We start from the raw sequence: 27035 nt of genomic DNA on the forward strand, positions 1-27035 counted from the left end.
ATTAAAACTTTATTATCTTTGTAAAGTCTTTTCTAGATTTCTTTACAATTTTACAATTTTATTCTCATTATCATACTCTTTAATTTCACAAGTTAATTGTTAACTATTTAATTTAAAATCCTTTATATTAATAATTTCTAATTTATTCGACAATAAATCTCAAAGGATATATTTAACTGTGTTACAGTATAAAAGAGCATATTCATTGATTCAATAGATGTTAATGTTTACCTTTTTATTTTTCAGAGGATCAACCATTTTCCAGGAATGGGGGAGATCTGTAGGAAGGATTTCTTAGCAAGAAATATGACCAAGTAATCTTCATTTTCTTGTATAGAGAAGACCTGAGCAAAGCTGATACTATGGTTGTGGTGGTGTTACCTTGTGTAAGGTTGTGTTCAGATGAATGCTGGTCAGATGGGAGAAGGACACTCAGCGCAAGAGTGGTCCCAAAGGCTCTCTGGTTCGAGTCTTTAACTTTGCACAGAACATAACTGAGGCTCAGAGAGATGACTGTCTTGCACAAAGCCAAACGAAGAGCTCACAGTGGAGCTCGTTTTCAGAATCTCAGGATCCCTTTTTATTACAACTTGATAATTCTTTAGAAACAGAATAGTAGGTATTTGTTCAATTTTTAGTTCAACCTCATGAGAAGTCATTTGTTGCATCCCATGCTGTATGTGTTCATTGGTTATTAAATCTCTAATTAAATTCCAAGCACTGTACTAGGTACATGTGTGCATACATGCTCATAAACACATGTACCCATACTCACTTGGGATTAGGCATTCATCTCCCAGGTCAGGAATCAGAATAAACCTTTCATGTGAAAAACTGGTAACAGGTACTCAAATGTTTTGTTGGAAAAAACTATCAAATTTTTATGCAGTTTACATTTCTGTGGGTTAGACTTACTTGGATTTTTTTGGCTTAAAAATGTTTAGTGAGAAACAACATTTTTTTAAAAAAGGAGTATTCATAAAAATTAATATAACATGTCTATAATTAAAGATTATCATTGATATTATTCTTGTGAATATTTATAATTGTATATCTATTCACACAACCATTTCATATCTAGCTTATGCTGCAAAAACTGATAATTTTTAAGTACATGAGATAAGTAAGATATGTATTTGCATATGTAAAAGAAAGGTACCACATGGTTCGTTTAAAGATTATTGTTCTAATTAAAGCATTAACTCAGCTAATTTCAGATCATTGTTAAGTACAATAAACACATGTGAAGGTGTTGAAATAAAAACTACAACATTAGCACTAATTTTACTTAAAAAGTCAAGCTATCAAACCAGTCAATATTCTTTTTTTTTTGAATTGAGATTATCTAGTTGTGGGATTAACATACTTGAAACAAATGCAATTGGAAATTACATTATTTCCTTTCTCATAGTGGCAGTATCATATCTGTGTATGTGCACACGAGAGAGAGCTGGAGGAGTGGGGAGAGAGGAGGGGTGGGTGATGTGTGCATATTTGTGTGTGCAGGTACATGCTCCTGAAAACCAGAGGAGGAAGTTGTGTGCCCTGCTGTCATTCTCTGACTTGTTTCCTAGAGAGCAAGTCTCTCACTGACCTGGAGCTAGGCTAGCTGATAGCCCCAGGGATCCTCCCGCCTCCACTTCTCCATAGTGCTGAGGTTCTAAAGCCTCTGAGGCTGCCCCTTATCATTTACTTAGGCCCTGGGGCTTTGAGGTCAAGTCCACAGGCTTGCTCAGTGAGCACCCCTACACTCTGACCTACTGACCTAGCGCCCCAGCTCAACATCACTTAAGAAGTCCTGGGAAAGTACTTGCAATGTGTCAGCTCTGTGCGTGTCCAGTTGCTTCCCCAGTGGTTGACCCTCTCTGCCCATTCTCCTCTCAGATTTCAGCCTCTGCTTTTGTGCGTTCTGTCTACTGTGATTCCATTTTCATTTTGACTAAACTTTTTTTGCAGACTTTGCTCATCTATCTATTAAAGACCACTACACACTTAGAAAGAGAAAAAAAATGTCTCTTTTTAAAATATTATCTTCAGGGCTGGAGTGATTCCTCAGCTGTGAGGACTGATTACTGGCTGCTCTTCCAGAGGGACCTGGGTTTGAGTTCCAGCACCCACACAGCCGCTCATAACTGTCTGTAACTGCAGTTCCAGAGGCTCTAATGCTCCTTTCTGGCCTATTCAGCACTAGGCACACACATGGTGCACAGATAAAACATCCATATGTATTTAGTAAATAAATAGAGTTTAAAAAGAAAGCATTACTTTTAATAATATTTAAAAAATCATTCTTTGTTTTCATTTTTATTGAGAATTGATAAGTATAAAATATTTAACATTTTGGATCAATCAAAAATTAACCTTTTTTTCCAGGTCTGGTGGCACAAACTTGTAATCCTAGCTACTTGGGAAGGTGAGACAGGAGAATTGTGAGTTCAAGGCCTGCCTGGGCAACTAATGAGCCCGGTTTTAAAATAAAAACTACAAAGAAGGTAGTGGGTACAGCTCAGTAGTGGAACACTTCCCTAGCACATGGAAGGCCTTGTGTTCTGTCTCTAGTATCTCCACTTCCCCTCAAAACAAACATCTTATATTCAGCAGCAGCAGCAGCATCAAATTATGGATCACTGTAGGCACAGTCCTAGCAAATACAACTATATCTTCGGTTGTACAATCACACGAATTGATGGTTCATTTACATAATTTTCTATGGATTCAGAAATTTTCAGGTGGTTTTCTCAGAAAAGCGGCTAAACTCTAAAGCAGTGGCATAGAAAGAAGTCAGGAATTGCTGTCTATGGATGACTTGGGGGACTGGAACACTAAGAATAAGTGGCAATATAAATGGTGGGTTTCCTGAACCCTCCCTGAGAGCTAGTGACTAACACTTGTGAGCCTGCCCTTTATGCCACCACTCTCTTATTACATGGTCTAGTATGCAAAGCCTGTCTGCAAATTCACTGGAGGCAGAGGCCATGCTAACTCTCCTTGCTTCACCAGTGCCTAGCATAGTACACAGTCAAATAAACATTCATTGTGTTAAAACATAAATCAGTGTGTAACAGGGCAGAGATTCTTGTCTCTTCAGTTTGTTGACAGTCTCATTTGGGCTATTGTCTAGTATACAGAGATTAGAACAGATAATAGGCAATAAGTAAAATAATAAATGAAAGAACAAAGGTATTTAAGTCTTCATAGTATAACTGTTACAAAAATAAGATTTATTAACTTTTAATAGAATTTACGTTTCCTCTTGCCTCTGATTTACAGAATGATCAAGTCTCGCCCCCTGGATTATACTTTTGTTCCTCGAACGTGGATTTTCCCTTCTGAATATACTCAATTCCAAAACTATGTGAAAGAATTGAAGAAAAAAAGGAAGCAGAAAACTTTTATAATAAAACCAGCTAATGGTGCAATGGGTCATGGGTAGGTTAATTTTTTTCTGCAAAATACAGTCATTGTAAAATGAGAGAGAAGATGTGCCCACAATTACTCATGGTTGAATACTATACTGGAAAAATAATAAGTTTCTAGCTATCACATTTTTATGACTGACCCTGCTAACAGACATCAGTAATCCAATTAAAAATGCACCAGAGTTGTGAGATGTTAGAGAAATAGTAACTTTCAGGGAAAATTTATTTTATTTCTCCATAGACACAATACATGCTTACAATAATTTTAATAATCTTCGATAATAAGATAAATTGCTACAGAAGAGCTAAATTGTCTTGGAGAACAAAATAGAGAGAGTTGTCTTATTATAATGAGGATGCTTGAAGCAAAATGTATATATTCTCTGCTTTATAAATGTTTTCCTCTTGTAGCCTTGGTAACTGGATTAAGGCTGCACATGACACATTTTAAGCTAGCATGCCAAAGAACTAGACAATTTATCCAAGAAAAGAATGCACAGCATAACATTTTTTATCCTCTCTGCTTATTTAGTTTTCTGTAATGCATTTTTTTAAAAATAGGAAGTTGGCTGAGGCTATTTTTAGCAAAATGCATGTGAATCATTTGAACTTTTTTAAATATAAAATGCATTTTGCAAAATATCCTTGGAAATGGTAGCTGCCCTGTTAAATTGTTTTTTAAAAACCATTTAACTTTTGAACATGGTGCACTGACTCAATCATACATTATGTTCAAGCACGCTTGGTCATATACAGATTAAGAAGAGTGTTAGTGGGGATTTTGTGTCTGTTGATTATTGGCATGTTGGTTTCCTGTTATCCATTAGGGAAAAGGAAATTGGAGGAGGAATGATGATTGATATATGTTTCTCAGTCTTTGTGATAAAGTTAATAAATGTTTACTAATACTAGCACAATATATTTGATAGCAGTGCCAAAACAGCGAGAAAACATTACAGAAAGGGCGTTCTCTATAGCTTGGAATTATGTGCTGTAACAAAATAGTGAGTGGGCACAGGGGGCTTCTGTTACCTGTTATCTATGTCCATTTCCTAGCTACTCTGCCTAGTGTCCTGTTGCTGAAGATGGGCTACTGAAGACTGCAACTATCACAGCTGAGCCATAGCTCCCTTCATTTTGATCACTTTTTGCTTGCTAAATTTTATAGCTCATCAAAGACATATTTTTTGATTTTTATATTCTTGAGATTTTGCTTATCATATAGTATCACATCTTGTCTCTTGTCTGTCATGGCAATTTTTGTTTAGCTGGATACAAGTGTAACCACTTCAGAATACTGCTTGCTTTCATTTCCCCATCATTTTAATGTTCAACCCTTTGCATCTCTAATTCTAAAGGAGGTCTTTTTTAGATGACATTGTAGTTAGACTGATTTTTTTAGACCCATTTCTCAAGCCCTGCTTTTCAAGCTAATCTAGCGACATTTAATTTAGTTACTAGAAGAGACTGTTTTTCCTCTGTCATTTTGCTAATTGCTTTATGTATCTATATCATGCTTGCTGTGTTTCATGTAGTTTAAATTTTTCTTCATTTCTCTGCTTTCTTCTATGTAAATAGCAATTTTCCTGCATACACTTAAAAGTATTTAGTCATGTCTTCTAGTGTAGATATTTTGTGTTAGGCAAATCAAAGCAAACCGAGTTCCTCTAGAGAGCCCAAGGCAGATCAAAGTAAACAGCCACAGGAGTCAGGTCCACTCAGCCCACTTAGAACTATCCTCTGGGCTGGGAACTGGGTTGCTGATAAAACCACTGCTGAACTGGGATTGAGTGATGTGATGGAACTAGTTAAAATACCAAAAGCTCCATTAAACAGAATTTAGCTGCTGGTTTTCTCCCCTGCTTTCCCATCTACTCTTCCTCCCCTCTTGGTAACATATTCTCTGGGTGTTTCAAACTTTTGCTTAGCTTCTGTGCCTCCACAGGGCTGATTCGGACACCACCCTCTCACTGCTCTTGTGGAGGGGCAGGGTTTTGGAATTTTCTGTAACACTGTTCTCTTCCTGAATACATAGATGACATTTTTATTTCTGGCATCTCAACCTCCATATCAAATTATTTTTATTTGTTTTCTTTAAACTTAGGATTTCATTGATAAGAAATGGGGATAAAATTCCATCTCAGGATCATTTGATAGTTCAAGAATACATTGAAAAGCCTTTCCTAATGGAAGGCTACAAGTTTGATTTACGGATTTATATTTTGGTTACATCCTGTGATCCATTAAAGATATTTCTCTACCATGATGGGCTTGTGCGAATGGGGACAGAGAAGTACATCCCACCAAATGAGTCCAACTTGGTAAGTGACAACAGAGAACTTAGTTATCATCATTTGTTCAATGTCTGCCTTTAAATCACCTGTGATGTGTAAGGATTGTATGACTCGAAGTTCCTTCTTCAAAGAGCTTCTGGCTGAAAGAATCACTTGCATAAGTAAGATTGCTTCTCACTTACAGACAGCCTTGTGAAAACCAGACAGAATATCTGATTAGTTAGGAAAAGACACTTTCTCTGGTTTGGTTTTTGAGCTTCCGTCTCTATGTAGTGACCTCTTTAGAGATCGCTGTACTGGAAATAAAGTCACCGTGGTGTGAGAAGTATAGTAAAGTGCAGGGATCATGGGGTTCAGCTCCTCATGGGAGAGCTGACATTTGACGAAGCTTTGTGTACGAGGTACAGTATGAACATGTAAACGTGGAAGAAAGTGTGTGGATAAAATCAACAGTTGTCATCAGTTAGTATTCTGAAATACTAAGCTGTGTATACAAAGTAAGTTCACTGGGCTAGAGAATTATAATGAAAGCTGGGGAGAACAGAGGTACAATCTCTATTCAAAAAAAATGAATAATTTTGTAGTGGTAAAGGGAGGTGGGTTCTAAATTTGCGTTGACCACACATGAAGGGAAAAGTGGACAGTTTCTGTACGCATTGAGAGTTTTATTAAATGAATCATTTCATAAGGATTTTTTCACTAAGACTTTATTTGTACAGCAGTTAGTATTCATGAAAGTTGTAACTGTAATTTACCATAAAGATAATACACTGTAATTTATTGTTTATACATGTTAAATTGTAATTTATCAACCATAAAAATTAAGTTGACTTTAATCTTACATTGTGAATGTACTGAGTATAAAAAAGTCACAATTAGTTATTGTTTCTCAGCTTTTCAAAGGCCCAATTCCTCTTCTTCAACAGTTGTACTTGCTTCTAGTAAGATTAATCATTTCAAAGTTGTTACTATCAGTAAACTAAAATTTTCACAGACCTGACAAGGAAAAAAATGAACTATAAAAATATTAGGAAAAGACATTAAAATAAAGAAATGTTTTATTTATGGTCATAAAGTTTGTTCTTAACTTTCCCCAAGTAATATTTGAAGTGTACTACATTCCCTAGAACTGTGCTGTTTTTGAAGAAACATTAGTATAAACATTACAGAAATGCAGTGTATGACTTCATAGAAACCACAGTCTGGTGGAGACGTAGAAAATAAAGTAAGCATTTAGAATACCTGATGGCAAGTTTGAATGTGGTTCTCTAAATCTGAGAGAACTATGGTAATGCATAGTGGGCCATCTTTCCAGATGGAGTCTAAGGTCACAGAAGACTGAGGAATGAACTAGCCAGGCTCAGGGTTGGGTGGAGCACCTCATGAAAGAGAGGATTAGGGAAAAGAATATGAAGTCTGTAGGAAGCAGACAAGTTGAGTTTAGGTAAAGTACGGACCAGAAGAAAGAATGTGTCTGTTCAGAGATGAGCAGAGAGGGTCCCTGAAACAAGATTTTCTAGACACTGTAAGGGACTTTCTAGGTCTTGGGGATCAGCTCAAAATGATACACTGAAAAGGAGAATTACATTTGGGCTTTTAAGAAATCTGTCGGGCCTGCAGTGTGGAGAATGAGATGGGAATAGAGCATATCAGGAGTGATAAAAGAGACTGGAAGTGTGGGAAACCAGACACCATTTCAGTCTAGCCAGGTGAGATGAGAGGTGATTTGAACTCAGGGCCAGACTAGGAATCTAAGCATGGATTTGAGATATATTTAAGGTAACACAGATAGCATTGGTATGGCAGGGTGATGAGCTGGATATGCTGGATATGTGGGAGTCAGAGAAAATCCGGGGTGTTTGGCTTGGACACTGGGAGAGTGAGCTGTACTCCCATGGCGAGAGAGTTCAGGAGCTGCTGAAAGTTTTGTGGAAAATTAATGTATTTGGCCTTGACCTTAAACTGGATCTGTTCCACACGGATTTTGGCTATTCGTGGAAGAACCATTTGAGTTATGGGCTTGACTTATGACATGTCAGCTTGTAGATTATAATTTAAATAATTGGAATTTGTAAGAGTGGGTCATATTTGTGTAAAGTGATGGAATCTACTGATTATGTTAGACAGGATAAAGCTTGGGGGTTCTATTCTGAAATACTAAGCTGTGTATACAAAGTAAGTTCACTGGGCTAGAGAATTATAATGAAAGCTGGGGAGAACAGAGGTACAATCTCTATGCCTCATTTGATAGCTGTTTTTGAACATGTAAGTTGCTGCCTTCAATTCCTACATATGTAGAAAAAGGTAAGCTCTTCTTAAATGCTAGTATCTATCGTCTATTTCTGTGAATTCATTACTGAATCCTTATGTGGTTGTGTGGGAAAAAAAAAAACCCAAACTTGAAATTTTATGTTAGCTGATTGAACAATTATGTAAAAGATTATTTTTAAAAAGATGAAATAAAAGTCAAAACAGTTTTAGTGGTTTTGGAATGGTATACTGTTGCATAGTTCTTTTTACTCCACTTTCTAATTTTTAAAATAATGAATGTACATTTTTAATAGCTCCTGTATTTCCATAGGAAATTATATTGTAAACTTAATTATAGTTATTAATGAATTTATGAACATCATTCCATGAAATTTGGTTCATGACTATAATAGAGATTATGACAGGGAACTTCAAATGTTGAAATACAGCATTCATTTTTTGTTTTGTTTTGAGATGGGGTCTCAATCTAGCCTTGGCTGGCCTAGACTCACTATGCAGCCAGGGATGAACTTGAGCTCCTGATTCTCTTGTCTCCACCTTCTAAATGCTAGAATTACAGGTACATGCCAACATACCCATCTTCTGTAGTGACCAGCCCATTCTTAAAAAGTTTCCTATTTACCAGTTCACTTGATTAAGCCTATGTGATGACACGCAGTGTTGGGAATATCTACACAATTTAACACCTGAAGGCTTTGCTTGGCTCCTTTCTGCCCTCTCTTCTGTAGTTGCTCCTTAAATATTGCATCATGAGTGAAAAGACATTTTTTCAGTAGTGATAGCCATACAAATTAATAAATAAGTAGTTATTTCTGCTTATTTCAAAAATTTTAATTAATATATAGACCTCTGGGATTGCAGTAAAGATAAGATACCAGAAGTGTATAGTTGGTTATCAAGAATCAAAATAATGGTCATATGAGTAGAATATATATATATATATATATATATATATATATATTCATTACATTAATCATGATGCAACATTTTTATTCAAAACTATCTTGAGGAGTAGGATTAGGAAAAGGATAGGAATTTAAGATAGATTTATTAATGTTTATGCTAATTTTTTTTTTTTTTTTTTTTGGTTTTTCGAGACAGGGTTTCTCTGTGTAGCTTTGCGCCTGTCCTGGAACTCACTTGGTAGCCCAGGCTGGCCTCGAAATCACAGAGATCCGCCTGGCTCTGCCTCCCGAGTGCTGGGATTAAAGGCGTGTGCCACCACTGCCCGGCGTTTATGCTAATTTGATGAGGAAACATTAGAAGTTTACTGAGAGAGAAGTTTTGAATTTTGCATTCTTTTCAAGTTTACTTAAAGAAAATATTACCAACAAACAAAAGAGCTGGGTGTGGTGGCTACCTTATGAACCCCAGACAAGATTATTGTGAGTTTCAGGCCAGTGTGGGCTGCACAGTGAGTTCCAGGTTATCCTGTGTTACCCTGTTACAAACAAACACCCCCATCTAAAACAAGAAAATAACACAAAAAGTCTCAAACACAAACACCACAAATGGAGCCAGATCTGTCTCACAGTTGTCACCTGTTGAGCATTATCAAAGACACTCACTGCCTGCTGACACCAGGTGCACCGTCTGAAGGGGGTCCAGGTGCCTTCTCAGTGTGGAGTGGAGGGACAGATGTGTTAGTAGTCCTGTGTCTTGGGTACCCTGCCTCCTGATGCTTTCATTTTTTAATTGTTCCCTTAAGAGATGGAGAATGCTTCTTAGAAAATTTCTTGCTCAAATAGATTTGGATGAGCAATGTTAGGGGCCACACATTGAAAACGAAGGGGCTATTGAAGGAGTATTTTGACTTAGCAAAGTCTAGTTTCACATTTAATTTTTGCCTATATTGTCATTCATTTGGTACTTTAATTGTGAATATTATAAGTAATTAGTAAAGTCATTCTGCAGTACTAACATTCACAGTCTTCTCAAGGGACAAGTGACATTTTTCTCCACTGGAAAATACTCAAGCACCAAAATAATCAGTTGGTATAGTTTAGAGGCTTATGGTTTTAATTAGCATATATTATATATAATAATGGGTTTCATTATGACATTTCATATATAAACATGATGTATTTTGATCATATTTCCCCCATTACCCTCTCTTGTCCTCCCCTGCTCTGTGACACCTTCTCTTTTTCTATCCAGCTTCTTTTATACTTGCATGTCTTTTTATTTCTTAGTTTCGTTGGGTTCCTCACAGGGCCTTGTAGAAGGGCTTATTTACAGGAGCATCAGCACCCTACTGGTGTCTACTCCACTAAAGACAATGTCTCTCCCATGGCAATCATTTCCTTCCTATTGGTCCCTCAGTGAGGCGTGTGGGGCCTCTATGAATGGACATTGACTGTTCTAATCTTCTGTAAGTCTTGTGCAAGTAATTACAGCTTTTGTGAATTCATGGGTGCAATGGCCATACCATTTCCAGAAGATAACATTGTACAACATTCTACCCCTTCCTCCAGCTTTTCCTTTCCCACCTTTCTGTGACATCCACTAAGCTTTGAAGGGAGGAATATAGATGTTGTCTATATAGCTGAGCACTCAACTGCCATGTATGCTCATCACTTTGACTGGTTATGAGTCTCTGTAGGTATAAAGCCCACTGCATGAAGAACCTTCTCTGATCAAAACTGGCTGCAGCACTAACCCATGATCACACACATCTTTGTTTGGAAGGGATTTTAACAGGCACATATTTAAATATCCATTTAAGCAAAAACAGCAGCAATAGTTTCCTGATCATGATCTACTGTCTCTCCAGCCTTGGGTTTTTGACTAGGTTTACAGTACCAGCTAGGGATTCCCTACTGTGGAACGGATCTTGAGTGCAATCAGGCTGTGGCTGGTTATCTGATTACTGACTTGTCACAATTGCAACAGTAAGCACATCTTGCCTGCTTGGTCATCAACAAGACTGTTGATGACTTTTCTAACCTCACAGCCTAGCACCCTCCAACACTATGGAAGTGAGACAGCAGAGAAGAAGGTTTCAGTTCAGCTCTAGTTTATTTTCTGTGTGCCTTGTGATCAGAGCATGTATTGTATTTAGCAGTAATGCCTAGTTCTGATGAGTACTCAGCAACAGTGGCTATTGCCTGTATTGGTTTTGGGGTTACTAGGCCCTCACTGACCCACATTTTGCAGGGAGGTAGCTCATTCATAGATCAAAATCCTTTTATCAACTTCTGTCTTCTAGGATCAGCTTTACACACGTATGCTGGTTATCTCCAAGTTTAAGAACATCTAGGCTTTACCAAATCTTTGAGGCTCTCCTCCCTGTGAGACCAAGTGGCTGTGGCTCTCCTAGGTGGTAACACTTTGCTCTTCCTTCTTACAGACCCAGTTATACATGCATCTGACCAACTACTCTGTGAACAAACATAATGAGCGGTTCGAACGCAATGAAACCGAAGACAAAGGCAGCAAACGTTCAATCAAGTGGTTTACAGAATTCCTACAGGCCAATCAACATGATGTTTCTAAATTCTGGAATGATATTTCAGTAAGATTATCCTATTCTGTAACTGTAAATGTCTTTCATTAGCATGAAATTTAAATATCACCAACACCAACATGTATGCCACAGCATATGTGTGTGATCAGAGGACACTTATGAGAGTTGACTTCCCCTTTTTATAAATTTGAGGATCAAATTAGGGTCATCACGTTTGGTGGCAAGCATCTTCACCTGCTGAGCCAACTTGACAACCTCATTCAGTTTTTAACAGAGGAGAGTAATATGATTAATATGATCAAATGTATGCATCTGAAAGACATAAAAACCAGGCATGGACTGGATTAAGCCAACATTAAGGATAGGCAGTGAGGACACCTGGGAAGCTCCTATAAGTAGCTGAGGTGAAAAGATGGCTTAAAGTGAACCACAGTGAAAGAGGAACAAGGAGGTAGACCCTGGGGCTGATTGTCCATAATGCAGAAGAGGGTCAAGTGTCTCTCTGTGTTCAGGAAGAATGGAAGGGAGAAGAGATGTGATATTTGAAATAGAATAGGAAGAAATTTAAGTGTAGAATTAGTTTTGAAGATTAAGGGAAGGAGTTTTACTTGTTTGTACATCCATCCATCCACCCATCCATCCACTCATTCATTCAAATACTCCAAGTCCTTAGATCACTGTCACAGTTGGACTAAGAAAACATCATACACATTCTGGCGTTCTGTTTTTTTTTTTCTTCATTCTTTACCAGCACATTAACTTCTATATGAGTTTGGGTCTTTGAGAGAATTCTTGTATAACCTACTGGGCTGCCTTAGTGAGGGATGTAACAGTGAAGGACCAGCCAGAGAGCAGTGGTCACAATGTCCTCTTCAGACACTGGTTTTAGACAGTACTTCTCTCATGCAATTGAGTTAGGAGAAAGTTCTCCAACAAGATGAAGAGAGGGTATGGAAATGAACTTTTATGTTAGATCCTGAGGTATAATTTTTAGATGTGAGCCCCAAATACTAATGTAAGCCTTTTAATCTCTGACACATTCCATGATATTATCTACAAATGTGATATGTAGTTTGTTAGATAGAGTGCATGTAGTGATTACAAATAACCTGTTAAATGAGAATATTTTTTAAATGTTCCAAATATGTTATTACAAACATTAAAGTGTCTGTGTGTATGCAGTTATTTGAACTGATCTATATTTCTGAGTGACAGCAATGAGGTTAATATCCCTTTCCCTCTTTCTCTCCCATGTAATATTGCTTCCACCCAGTGGTAGTATATTTGACCTGAGCCATAAGATTGATTCCTGAAAATGACAGACCAGCAACAGAACAGTTGTAGGTGGAGTGTAGCTAGAGTTTTTCTGGTCCTGCCTGGCTCACAGTCAGGACAAATCTCTCTCACCCACCAGTCCCACAGCCGCTTAGACATAACCAAGTAAACACACAGAGATTTATATTGCTTACAAACTGTATGGCCGTGGCAGGCTTCTTGCTATCTAATTCTTCTATCTTAAATTAACCCATGTCTATTAATCTATATGTTGCCACATGGCTCGTGGCCTTCCAGTACCTTACATCTCACTTGTCATGGCGGCGGCTGGCAACATCTCTCTGCCTCAGCCTTCCACTTCCCAGAATTCTCTTCTCTCCTTGTCCCACCTATACTTCCTGCCTGGCTACTGGCCAATCAGTGTTTTATTTATCAACCAATCAGAGCAACACATTTATCATACAGAACATCCCACAGCAGTGGAGTTTTCCTGTCTGGACTGCCTGGTCCCAAATAATCACTCAGAGGCTTAATATAAGTTACAAATGCTTGGCCAATAGCTCAGGCTTATTACTAGTTAGCTCTTACCTTTTAAGTTAACCTATATTCTTTATTTATGCTCCGCCACATGACAGTACCTTTGTTAGTATGGCATGTTCATCTCCTGGTCCCTCTGCATCTGGCTGGCAACTCCTCTTACTCCTCCCTTCTTCTTCCATCATTCTCAGTTTGACTTTCCTGCCTAAGTTTTAGCCCAGCTACTGGCCTGCCAGCTTTCATTATTAAACCAATCATAGCAACATATATTCACACAGTATACAGAAGGGTTATTCCAGAGCAAAGAGTAGTTAATTAGCTAACACTTAGTGAAGGTTTACTCTATTCTAGCACTGTGCTGGAATTTGTGTCTGGGCTCTCAGCCTGTCCCTTGGTGGTTTACATTCAGGAAAAACAAGACACAGAGTTGAAGCACCATGAGTGCGCTGCCTAGATAAGAAGCATAAAAGCAGGCATAAACCCAGAAGTCTGACTAGGGAGTCTAGGTCTTATCCATCTCTGGTTCCCTATTTTCAGACAGTAGGAGTTAGGAAGCCAGTGTAAGCAAAAGGCAGTCAAGTAGCTAGCTTTCCCATATTCCACTGTGTGTTTCCACATGGAAAAATTTGATAGTTTTAAAAAGTCATTTATTTTTATTTTATGTGTGTGAATATTTTGCCTGCATGTATTTATGTGTGCTGTGTGTGCCTGGTGTCTGTGGAGGTCAGAAGAGGGCATCAGATCCCCTAGAACTGGAGTTAGATGGTTGTGAGCTGCCCTGTGGGTGCTGGAAACTGAACTGGGTTCCTCTGCATGAACTTCTCTTAACCACTGAGGCAAATCTCCAGCCGTATTCCCTTCTCAGAGAAACCTTTACAGAGTACAAACCAGCACCATGAATAAAAGCAGCAGCCATAAGCTCTTTCTTCCTGGCCCCTTCAACGTCTGTCGAAGTGGAGGTCCCATAATGCTGTTTGGGAATTGCTGTACTGTTCCTAGAATTTTCTTCTTTATCACTCTTTTCTCCTTCTGTAAAGGGTTAGCCTATGCTCCTTTTAAAATCTTATTTGTTTACAATTTTTTTTTTTAGCATCTCCAGTGTCAGACACTATTATGGATGCTGGGATGGTGTAAAAAATAGGAAGTACAAGGGTCTTATTCAAACAACAAGAGAAAGGTGTCAACTGGTTGCATGCTATGAGTAATAGGATGCATTTTCAAGCGTGGCTGCTTTTCAAGCATGGTTGTGCCCTGTCTGAATATTAGTTACCAGGCATGGGACTCTAAGGGAGGATGCTCCAGGAGATGGGACAGCACAGAGCCCCAGGTGGGAAAAAGTGTCACCTACTAGAGAAATTCAGAGAGAGTGCCCAGAGCAACGGGTAGGCAAAGGGCAAAGGGCAGAGCTGAGGAAGTGAGGTAGAGAGCAGCTCAAGCAGCCAAAGAGCATGCGTGAACCCACCCAGGATGCTCGTTTGTCCCCAGGCCATTTTTGTATGAAACTCCATCCAAATAAGGCATTTTCATATCTTTCATCACAACCTCGATAGGAATTGGTGGTAAAGACGTTGATTGTAGCGGAACCTCATGTTCTGCATGCATATCGGATGTGCAGACCTGGTCAGCCGCCAGGAAGCCAAAGCGTCTGCTTCGAAGTCCTGGGGTTCGACATCTTGTTGGATAGAAAGCTAAAGCCGTGGCTTCTGGAGGTAAGGGATTCTCTAAGAAGTTAAAAAAAGAAAAAAAAGCTAGCACTGTTCGTATGTGTTTAAAAACTGAGTTTCAAATGTGTACTTGGCACAGGTGTCCCCAACTCACTGGCTGGAATGAGGCCTGAATGGAGTATGTGGGAGGAAGTGAATGAAAATTCTGGGACTAGAGCATTTCCAAAGATGAATCAATATGATTTTATATTGCTTCCTCTCATTAGCATCGAGTGAACTGAAGTGTGAGCTTGCTGCCTCTGAGCTGTTGGCTGGTTCTATGAGTATTTTCTCAACCTGGTGGCATCTACCTACCACTTCATGAGCTCTGGCTATTATGTCTCCCCTGGAGGGCACCGCCTCAGAAGCCCAACTTTAGTGTGTCTTTAGACACTCCACGGGAGGAGGGGCTCCAGTTGGCTCACTATTCAGTACCCAGTACTCAGCACTGCAGTGAACATAAATCCTCCCTTATGGCTGTTTGATATTCCTGAAAACTGAATGTCTTTGGGCATTTGCTGCCTGTCTCCTCTAGTTATTATTATTTTTATTATAAATTGTCACCTAACATGTGGAACAATGTAAAGAATATAAAAACAACTTCTGCTCAAGATGCTGGTGTGTTGTGCAGTCACATTAATATTTGTGTTACTCACAGGGCACCTTACAAGCCTTGTCCAGATGTCTTCTATGCAGATGTTTTCTCTAGGACCCCTCATCTGGGGTCACAGAAAGCACCTACCTTCTCAGGGATACTCCTAGACTCATTTGATCTGTGTTTCCAGAATGAGTTGTATTTTCAGGAACATACTACCGCAGAAGCTGAGATCAACCACTGCCTTTCATTCCAGAGGGATGTCCCTCTTTTAGGTTAGTGATTTAGAAGCCAGAAGTTACATCATAGTCTCCAGGTTTCTGTAAGCAAACCTGAATGTGTGCTAAGTAAGACTTTGATCCAAAACATTTTGAAGGAAAGCACGCTTTGTCTAATTTGAGTGAGGGAGAGAAGGAGAGAAAGAGAAGTGTATTCATATATTCTGGACAAATAACTCATATTATATATCCAGGAAAATTCATTTTTCTGCTGGCTAGAATTTCAGTCAACCTTGGTTCTAGAAATAAGACGTGGTTTAGTCGCGCTTCCTTTGCTTCTGTCGTCCTTGGGTGGAAGAGTACTTGACTGTGTACCGCGGAGCCTCCGTCCTAGGAAGGCCTGGATCCCGGAGAGTGAATGCTTGCACCTTGGTGGCTATTTCCTCTGGCTGCTGTGCTTTCCTCTGCTCCTGCCCTGGTCACTTCCCCCGATGGGTGGAGAAGTGAAGGCATGCTCATTTCACGAGGATGAAATAAAAGGATTGTTGGGAATAAGAACTTTATATAAAGTGTGAATTAACCTTTACAAAAAGCATTTGTTCATAGGAGCGTTTCATCAGATTGCTAAATTAGAACTGACTGAGCAGTCCGACTCTGTATGTTTTTCTTTTAAAAGGCTCACAATAAACACATTTCTTCATTCTTTATCTTTCTTCATTGTTTCTACCTTACTTAGCTCAGAATCATTAATTAAAAAAAAAAACTCCACAGCGTTGCTATCTGTGAATAGCGAACAGTTTGCATGTTCAGGTTGGTAAATGTCCTATTTTGAGAGCTTGCTCTGCATTTTGCTGCCAGCTGATAAGGCTGTGTCTCATGCTCAGTGTTAAAACCTTCTGGCGCCACCACGTGGAATAAGGTGGAGGTGCCTCTGAGTATGGAATGTCTAGCTACTTAGAATCCAGGCAATGATTGGCAGTGGCAAGCGTAAAGAAATTTCCAAGTATTAAAACCATTCTCAAGGTGGAAAACTGAGCCCAGCCTGTGCCTCTTGTTAGGAATGTCTTCCAAGTGCCTGAATCAATGCTTTCTGAGATGAAAGTTAATGAATCACTGTTAAGCCAGGTAGAGAGAAACAAGATTTCTATTTTCAGAAGCAACAGAACTCATCAGGAAGATCTTAGGCAGTGAAAAGAGGGAGCTGGTCCTTCCTACACGCTAAGCATGCACATATTTGTAACTATTACGATGTCAGAATAGTTCTACTATGGGTTTTCCCAATTCTCATAGTAAGTTACTTTTTTCTAAGGCTAGATGATATGGGCCAATTGGTTGGAGTGGCCAGGTAATGCTAGCAGCAACACTAAGCCTGTAGAGCAGTGGTTCTCCACCTTCCTAATGCTGCGACCCTTAAATACAGTCCTCATGTGGTGACCCCAACCATAACATTATTTTGTTGCTACTTCATAACTGTAATTTTGCTACTGTTATGATATTAATGTAAATATTCATATCTTCTGATGGTCTTAGGAGACCCCATGTGAAAGGGTCATTTGTCTCCAAAGGGATCGCGACCCACTAATTAAGAAACCACTGCTGTAGAGAGAGGAGTTGGTGCTTGCAGACGTTTTACTGCAGTGCTTTGCCATTGGGTAACAGGAAAACAGGTGTGGCAGTGATGACTGGAGCATCTTCCATGTAGAGCTCTGAGACTGATGACTGGAAACCCTCAGTTAACATAAACTGATGATTATGTATTAACCTCCCAACGTCCAACCAAGCTCATTGTTTTCTCTGTAAATTTCAGATTAATCGAGCCCCAAGCTTTGGAACTGATCAGAAAATAGATTATGATGTGAAAAGGGGAGTTCTGCTAAATGCGCTGAAGCTACTGAACATCAGGTGAGCCTTTCCTCCACTCACTGGGGTCCCCCAAACATCAGGTGAGCCTTTCCCTCACTCACTGGGGCCCCCCCAAACACCAAATGAGCCTTTCCCCCACTTGCTGGGGTCCCCCAAACATCAGGTGAGCCTTTCCTCCACTCTCTGGGGTCCCACAAACATCAGGTGATATTTTCTTCCACTTGCTGGGGTCCCCCAAACATCAGGTGAGCCTTTGCCCCAACTCACTGGGGTCCCCCACCTTTGGCACTGATAAAGCATTCACACATGAAACTGGCTTTGCATCGGGAATCTTTGTATTTTTATGTTTCACATTTAGGCCTTCTTCATTCCATTCTGCAAACCCACATTGTTTGAAGCAAACCACCTTTCCATTTCCCCTTTTTCACTGCCCTTGTTTCCCATACAGCACTGTGCATGTGGTAACTGCTGTTCATCACAGAGGTTACTGAGGAGTACAAGCTTGGACAGAGGCACTCAGGAGATCTGAAACATGTGTTTCCTACCTTCGTTAGTCTTTCTTCTCTGTCTTGCTGCTGTGTAAATAGAAAAGAAGCCATTGTTCAGTGAGGTGACCATCACTGGCAAAGACAGACACAGTGGGAAGAAAGATGTGAGAGGAGATATGGTTGTGTGGGGATGAGCCGCTTGAAATGAGCATGGTCATGGATTCAGGCATTTGAGATGCTATCTCGCAGGGAAGGATTCTGACTCCTTATGAAAGGAATTTATTAGGGAAGGCAGGAGGAAAGTGAGTTCGAAACCAGCTTGGGATACATACAGCAAACCTGTTTCATCAGGGGAAAAAAAAGAGAAAAAGATAATGAACTTCGCTGCTCTATGAGATATGCCCGACCTTGATTAGAGGGCCTGGGACGTCAGCTGGGGATTTTATGCCCAGTTTATTCTTATCATTACTCAAGACCTCTCAAAGAGTTATGTAATACTTCAGGGAATTTTCTTATTTAAAATATTTTCAAGCATTTAGCAGTTGCCATTGAGATCTTGCTTTATATGGGAAAACATCACGAAAAAATGGCATGGACATTGAAGGCTGGTTTGATAATTCCACGTGGCTTCTGTTGCTTGGTGAAAGGCCATGTGTCTGCATTTTTAGTTTTTTAGTTGTTGTTTAGCCTACCCACGGTGTGATTTTGGATTATATCAGCTATATTTTACATGTTTTTTTATTATAATAGAGCCTTATGTTTAACTTAGGGATATCCTTGGTATATCTTTAGATTAACAGATGATGATACTGACTCATCAATTATCTTTTGATATTTTTTTGATATTCCAGAGGTTAGATATATCTATAATTTAAGGAGCAAGAAATCTCCTTCCTCATCTGTCTTCTTGTTCTCCACGGGACATAACACAGTTTTTAATACTTAGCACACATGTGTTTGCACACCTATCTTCTTTCTTCAACCATGGAGGGTGCCACAGCAAACGTTTCTGTGGCCGGTTCTGTGCTGCGCACACCAGAGGGACTTAAATCAAGAACAATATGGAAGTTCTTGCCTTGTATTCAGTAACGTAACTTTGGGCTTAACTTTGATATGGGTAGAATTGCTCTATGATTCCAGAATGCTCTGTTTTCCCTTTGATGTTTTTCTTTCTTTATTTGTTTTCCTTCTTAGGAATCCAAACAGGGTTTTACTGCTAAAAACCAAGAATAAGCTTCCATAAACACAACTATATAACTCTTGTATCTTAATAATTCTGTGTTTTCTCCAACCTATGCTAGCTTGGCTGGTTATCTCATTATTTTCCCCACGTCTCCTGCCCGTTCTCACTGATGGTTTGTTCTGTTCCCTAGTCGAAGTGAGTGCTTTCCATAACTTTCATACCATATTTTATTATAAAACTCTACATTTTGACCCAAATTAATCTTTCCATCCTTTAATATTTTGGTGGAATTAGCAAGTACTTAGTACATGGCTTGGCTTGTCACTTTGTTTCTTCCTTTATGTGCTGTAATTTTTTCCTGGGCATGGCTGACTTTCTTATTTGCTGTATGCTCCTTGCAGTTTGAGTTCTTCACAGATCTTACTACAATAGTCTATTTATCACATGCTTCTATCTATACCTCCAAGTCCACTTTAAACCTACATGCTTTTCATCTTCAGGAAATTCAGAAGAGCCTGTAGCTCAGGAAGATCCATCCCAATGGCTGAATATAGTAGCTCATGCAGACAAAACTGGTCTGTTTGCCCTTAGCAGAATACAGCGTGACTCCAGATTCAGACAATCTTTGGAAGCATAAGGCTTGAGATCTTCAGAGAAAACTGTTATATGGGGCCTTCTCAGGCCCCATGTGTGGAACAAATTATAATCCTTTGTGTAGTCAGAGAAGACCCAGTTGTGTTGTGCGGAGGTTCTTGCACAGGATTTCCCATCCCCAATGAGTCTTCTATTATAGTCATAAAAAACAGAATCTGAGGAAGCCATCCACAATCCCATGTGCCCCCAGTCTGCAGTATTTGTCAATTAGATTAGGTTAAATGAAATACTCATTTCCTACTTAGGACTAATTCATGGGCTACAGGCCTGAGCATTCAGTCCTCTTCTGCTCGGGACACTGGTCCTATGTGTCTCTCTGACACTTGCTGGAGCTCATTGACCTTGTATCTTCGTGGTCCGTCCTTTTACCTCCTGTTCACTGCTTGCCATTTCCCCCATTATGTTCTTGCTTCATTTCTCTTTTCTCTATGTCTTCACTCACTCCTGTGTGTACGACACTGGAATCCACGAACCCTATAGGTATGAAGTGACATACACATTGAGGTGCATTTTGCTGACTTTGACCCCAGCTAGAGCACAGATCCTCCATTTGACATTTTCTGCTGATGGTGAACGCTGATGGCTTTGGCCTGATATGTGATTATAAATATGTACTTAATAGCAAGGAAGTGAATGAATAAACAAGTGAACAAATGAATGGATGATGTATCTCACATTTAAATTCAGTATGACCAGAGTGAGTTTTCTTTTCTTCTTCAGTCATGTTTATCTTGAGTTATATATATTTCCCCTTGCTGATAATAATGTGTACCTCAAGCTCACAGATGTTAAATCTAAGCATATGTATTTACTGGAAATTTAAAAAGCCTATTTATCTGGAGTTGACAAAACACTTTTTACATGGAGTTTGCTATTGTAACATAGGTAGAATTTTCTTATGTATCCTGAAGTGCCATGCATTCAAAGTGACCAAGGCAGTGAGGAACAGAGCAGCAGCAGCCATAGGACTTCGTGGATCTCTGTGCTACCAGCACAGGGCACACACGAGGCAAGGGAGAGAGACCCCTGGATGGACTCACAGGACAGTGTGTGTGGGAAGGAATCAGAGACAGTGGTAAAGATGGGAAGTATTCATCAGTTCTTTTCTCTGCTAGCTAGTGGCAGACCATTCGTGTCAGTGGGCTGGAGCTTTCCTCTCCTTCTTCCTTTGTTAAGAATTTGTTACCGAATCCATGACTGCCACTTAGTCTCAGCGCTTCTCTCCAAGCTCAGGCTCAGCAGGAGAATGAAGAGTCAGCACTTAGTGAAAAGAGGTCCAAGTCCTTGCTAGTAATTGGGGAAGAAATATACCATTTTTCCTTTTATTATTGGCAGTTTTCATTCAGTGTAGCCTTTAAGTTCTCCCACATTGTATCATGTGTCAGAATTTCTTCCTATCTAAGGGTGGCTAAGGTTCCACTGTTTGCTGTATTAGACTGTTTTCTGAAGCTACAGCAAAGTACCCAAGACTGATGAATTTATATAGAAAATGAGTATATCTTTCTCACAGTTTGGGAAAGCCCAAGACTATACCACTTGCATTTTCTTGGCTTCTTGTGAGGGTCTCACGCTGCATCTTTCCATGATGGGAAACAAGAAGGAAAGTGAGTGTGAGCTGAAGAGCATGTGTGAGATGGCAAGATAGAGGAGAGGCTGGTGTACTTCATGAATGGCCAGCTTTCACAGAAATTTTGTCATCCCCCAAGTCTCAATTCAACTCAGACAGTATTTTGATGGGGAGAACTAACCTAGGCTTATGAGAGACACTGTGATCCATTCCTGGATGTGGTACTTTGGTGTCCTCATCACTTTTCTGTAGATTCTTCCTCTAAAAGGTCTGTTAACTCTCAGTATGTTAGGTTGGTATGGTACTTTGAATGTAATTGGCCCCCATAATCCCAAAAGGAGTTGCACTGTTAGGAGGTGTGGCCTTGTTGAAGTAGGTGTGGCTTTGTTGGAGGAGTGTATCACTGTGAGGGTGGGCTTTGAGGTCTCTTTTGCTGAAGCTTTTGCTCAGTGTGATAGACAGTCCACTTCCTGTTGCCTTCTGATCGAGAAGTAGCCAGTACCATATCTGCCTGCCATAACAACAATGGATGGAACCTCTGAACTGTAAGGGAGCCACCCCAATGAAATGTTTTCCTTTATAAGAGTTACCGTGGTCATGGTGTCTCTTCACAGCAATAGAAACCCTAACTAACAGTTGGAGAGCAAGGTCCCAGCACATGGACCTCTGGGGACAGACACCATATACCATAGCATGTGTGTCAACTCCCTTTGTGTCAATTTCTTCTTAAAACCTAGCTCAAACCTAACTTTCTTTCTTTTTAGCTTCATCATCTTCTCTACAATGTTATGATTGTTTATATGGCATCCTATCTCCATCTTGGCTAGACTCTCAGCTCCAAACGGCAGTGGGCCCTCCATCTGTTTTTGTGTCTCTTGGGGACTTTTCTAGTGTGTAGAGTAATGAAAATAAGTTGAACTGGAAGGCAAGGGTAGAAGAGCCTCTTAGTCTGGAAAACTACTTGTAGGGAACTAGGAAATGAGAAGGCAGAGTGTGTTCAGACAATTGCCAGAACTAGTACAGGACCCAGCGCATATGACACAAAGGTTAGAGAAAGTCCCTGCTAGACTCTCAAGGCAATGTGTGTGGGAAGGAGTCAAGAAAGTGTGAAACAAAATGTCTTAGGTCAATGTACAGGCACCATTGAAGGAAAAAACTGTTGATTAAAATGCTAGGTGAAAAACAGACTTCTGGCCTGTGGTTAAATTTTATTCTAGTCTGTGAAGTAAGTACTAAGAGCCATTAGTTTTATTTTTTTGCTTATATTTATAGAAATGCAAATATGACTCTAATATTGACAATATTTCTAAAAACCAAAATGTGAAAAGACTATTCTAACTGAAATATCATTATTATCTTAGCCCTGTCCTTAGGGCCGTGCATGCAGCACTGGTGTGATCCGACTTGGGACCTAGTGCTGTAGCAGAGTCCAGGGGCTCTTGCTTGCTGGGCCTGCTGATAAATCCTGCACATAAGAGTTAGAAAAAGGAGATGGATTTGTCTACAGTTCTGGCAGGAGCAGGAGGAGAGAAGTCCAAGCTTCTTCCCAAGTTGCCTATAACAGTGTTATTATTTATAAGACGAAACAAGCTGGGAGACAGCACCTGTGTAGACTTGGCTGAACTGCACAGAGGTCGTTTTCTTGGAGACAGCTCCTCCACTATCACCCCAGCGTGGTATTTGATAGAGAAATTCTGATGCTTGAGGCTTTTTTCAGTGGCACTCTGCTGCTTTGCTCTGTGTTTTTTCCTAATAAAAGGCCACACCACTAAAGAGAAAAACAAAAAGGTCCTTCCTCCTGTGTCGTTCCCCACCTTCCTTTTACTGTTTGGTCTTTATTATTCTCTCTTGTTTTTTCCTTTCCTCTCTATGCTTTATACAAGTGATCATTCTAGAAAAACGAGAACATATAATAATAATAGTAATAATAATAACAACAGTAATAATAGTAATAGTAATAGCTATCTCAGACCTGGCATTTCATTTCCACTGAGCACACTCAGCCAGACTTGTAGTCGTCATTGGAACAACGATAGTCTTAGTCACCCAGTCACTGACATCAGAAACCTGTCTGGTCCCTCAGTTGACATCCATTCTTCTTTCAAAATCTTCCTCAGTGTTCACAGTTTTTCCCATCCCCACCCCAGCTTCCATGATCACACTCTCATACTTCATGTTAGCTAATAAAATAGCATTCATGTCTTGATTTCTCTCTCTTTTTCCTCTACTTGTAAGCTACTGCGCTCTGTATGCATTGCCAAGGATATGGCTTTTCACACAGGCAGATATGACCAGGCCCTGCTAGGACTCCTGCCTCCTTCACTGCTTGAAGTAATACATGAAGCTCTCCAAGGAGCAGGAAGCCTTTGCTGTCAGCTGAGTTTCTTGCATTTACTCAGAGCACCAGCTCTATTGGATGACTTTCAATTTGATCAATGTGTTTTTTTTTAATTTTTCTCAAATTATCACTTTTATTTCAACCTCGACCCACTTGAGCCACTGAAGGAAGTCCTGATGTCCTGAAGGAAAATGAGTGTTTTCTAGCACTTCTGTATGTTGTGAGCTGCAAAGGTGGCCTTTATCAGGGGAGTGCTCATTAAAGCCTTGGCCTGACATTTTGAATACAATCTCTAATGAATTCCATGCGACCTTCTGTAGCTTAAGCAGCTCTTTCCCTTCTGACTGGAAACTGAGCAGGTAGCATCTGATCAGCTTCCATGTCAGAGTAATGACATCAGAATATATGGAGGTTTGTAAGGTTGAGGATGGAGGCTCTGGTTTATTTTGTTATTTCTGTATGGCTAAGGGCAGTATTTGCTTTGCTTTTCTCCTGGATTCTACACTGTTGCAACCGTGGTGGCAAAGAGAGACCTCAGAATGAATCCTCTTCCACATGGGAGGGACAAGAGAGAAAAGGGGGTTGGTGCAGAGGCAGATAATCCCAGAGCACGACTTCTTGTGTGAAAACTGGAGGGCTGTTGCTAACTGTTCACAGTTAAGCCAGAAAGATGAGAAGGATGGTGAAGTCAGTCTTCAAATGATGACAGTTATAGGATTTCAGTCATCACTGGAAATATACTAAAGAGTGGTCAGTATAGCTGAGAGCTTAAATAAAGCAAATTGGTAAAGGGAAGAGAGGTACATTTGTTAATTACCTAGATTGAGTCTTACAATACATTGAGAAGAAAAAAAGTCAATGTTGCTTAGGTTTAAAAGATGGGGAGACAGATCCAGCATTTAATTCACCAAAGACTATAGTTGTATTTCCAGGATGGAAATAGGAAACCACGTCCCTTGGACTCTTCAAGACATACAGAATTTCCATATCTCTTATTATTTTCGGAAACACTACCTTCCACACAGAGTCCTCTTATTTGACGGACAGACCAACAGAATGTATGTCAAGAGATAGACTTAATAATTTCGTTCCTGCTTTAGCATATTTTCTCTTCTGCAAGTTCTCCTCAAAGGGACGACATCAGAAATTTCCTGCAGTGAAGGCTATGGTCTTGTTTTCCACATTTTAGGACCAGTGATAAAAGGAAAAATTTGGCCAAACAAAAAGCTGAGGCTCAAAGGAGGCTGTATGGTCAAAATCCAATAAAGAAGATTTCACCAGGCTCCTCCGACTGGGAACAGCAGAGGCACCAGCTCGAGAGGCGGAAAGAAGAGTTGGTATGGACATTGGGCTCAGTGTGGTGTATTGGCTTATTTTTATTCTAACTTGCACTGTGGGGCATAGTGATCCCATAAGTGCTCGGCCACCCAGCTACACCCCAGCCTGGTGTGAACATTTAACAACATGCCCACTGTTTGAACTGCGTGACTCATCACACTGTATTTATAAAATCTGTTCACTTTTAGAAAGAGAGACTCGTTCAAGTACGAAAGCAGGTTTCGCGAGAAGAACACGAAAACCGACACATGGGGAATTACAGGTGACTCTTGCTGTTCGTTTGTAGTATGATTTTTCTTTGGGCCGCCAGCTCGCAAATAATGACACGGAGACTTCTTAGTAATTATAAAAGATCGGCCTATAGCTTAGGCTTGTTCTTAACCAGCTCTTATAACTTAAATTAACCCATTTGCATTAATCTCTATCTTATCATGCAATGTCATCTCTCTTCCATGTTGCACCTCCTGTTTTCTCTCTGTATGTTCAGGTGTCTCCTGCGCACCTAGATTCCTTATCCTCTTCCTTTCTCTCCCCAGAAATCCCACCTATACCTCCTGCCTAGCTATTGGCTGTTCAGCTTTTTATTACACCAATCACAGCACTACACCTTCACGCAGTGTACAAATATCCCACAATATTTGTTTTATATTTAGTTTGTTTGTTTGAGAGACAGAAGAGGTGTCTGAGCAATGGCTTTTTATTGCTAGTGCTTTTTTTTGTGAGCTACAGCTTTTCACTCACTGTGTTTCAGGAGAGGAAAGGGGGTCTGTAAGTAGACAGTTTTGTTTGGGGGAGCCATTGCCAGCAGGCTTCTGCTCTGTCTAGGGAGGTTTTTAACCAACTGTGACTGTACTTGGTCATTATGTAGTATTTAAAGACAGTCAGAATTCAGGTCTTCTTGTATTGTTTCTGACAGTTTTTGGTCATTACTGTACTTCGTTGTAAGCCTAATTGCTTAACAACCAGGCAAAGTAAGATAGTATTTGAAGGGTCTGGGTAGAGATGGGACACAAGGGTATGGGGGATCTTCACAGTATTCCCCTGGGAAGCACAAAAAGGGTTCCCTCAATGTTCTTGGAAAGATGGTCTCTCCTCCCAACCTAACGATCCTCCCCAGAATTTAGCAAAGGGTAGGGTAGGGGTATGGGATTTTATTACCCTTCTGTAAGATATTCTTTCCTGGCATTAACACCTCCACAGTAGCAAAGAGAGGCTAAAGTGTTTTTCCCAGTCTGCTTCTACCCTGTTTTCATTTCCCACCTCAAGAGATCATTCAGATGAGTATCTATAATCTCACATAGTCAACACACACCAAGACCTGCATTATCCCAGGTCCTCGGGACACTCCCCTCCAAGTTCAATATTTCACGAGCTGTCCAAACACAATTCTTCAAGCACTCTTCAGCCAAACCCTATGCTATACTTTTTAGTGCTGTGTTGCTCAGTGAAATGTCTCTACATAAATGTTAACTGGTATACCAGATGGATATTTGTGACTCCTCCTTAATCATTCTTGTTTGTTTCTGGCACCTGCTTGGCTCAGAGCAGGAAGGGCAATGCTTTTCTAAACAGCTGATCTTAACTATTGAATTCTGTTAGATTCCTTTAAGGAAATGGGTTTCTCCGATTTTCTCTTTGTAGGAGAATTTATCCTCCTGAAGATAAAACACTGCTCGAAAAGTATGAAAGTTTGCTGGCTGTTGCATTCCAGACATTCCTTTCAGGAAGAGCAGCTTCGTTCCAGCGAGAACTGAACAATCCTCTGAAAAAGATGAAGGTAAGAGGGGGAGTTTGCAGAGAGGGAAGAGGAGCAAGCCCAAGAAGAC

The 27035-nt window shown here is 39.9% G+C and overlaps 1 protein-coding gene across 14 annotated transcripts in view; it reads left to right on the top strand.

Annotated features, from left to right (window-relative positions):
* Ttll7 (tubulin tyrosine ligase like 7) overlaps window positions 1-27035 on the top strand; it is a 217840-nt gene that overhangs the window by 46873 nt on the left and 143932 nt on the right. For all 14 annotated transcript variants that reach the window (XR_008216342.1, XR_008216343.1, XR_008216346.1 and 11 more), the window contains 9 exons: window positions 247-314; window positions 3271-3429; window positions 5524-5740; window positions 11334-11498; window positions 14813-14971; window positions 17586-17680; window positions 25061-25208; window positions 25398-25471; window positions 26851-26986. Coding sequence is in view for 3 of the 14 variants with exons in the window: in XM_052730705.1 (XP_052586665.1) it covers window positions 247-314; window positions 3271-3429; window positions 5524-5740; window positions 11334-11498; window positions 14813-14971; window positions 17586-17680; window positions 25061-25208; window positions 25398-25471; window positions 26851-26986 (1221 nt within the window). In the remaining 11 variants the exon portion in view is untranslated. The remainder of the gene's footprint in view (window positions 1-246; window positions 315-3270; window positions 3430-5523; window positions 5741-11333; window positions 11499-14812; window positions 14972-17585; window positions 17681-25060; window positions 25209-25397; window positions 25472-26850; window positions 26987-27035) is intronic.

This window comes from Peromyscus californicus, unplaced genomic scaffold (assembly GCF_007827085.1).
Source record: "Peromyscus californicus insignis strain IS unplaced genomic scaffold, ASM782708v3 Scaffold_9__1_contigs__length_137607984, whole genome shotgun sequence".
Classification (NCBI taxonomy): Eukaryota; Metazoa; Chordata; class Mammalia; order Rodentia; family Cricetidae; genus Peromyscus; species Peromyscus californicus.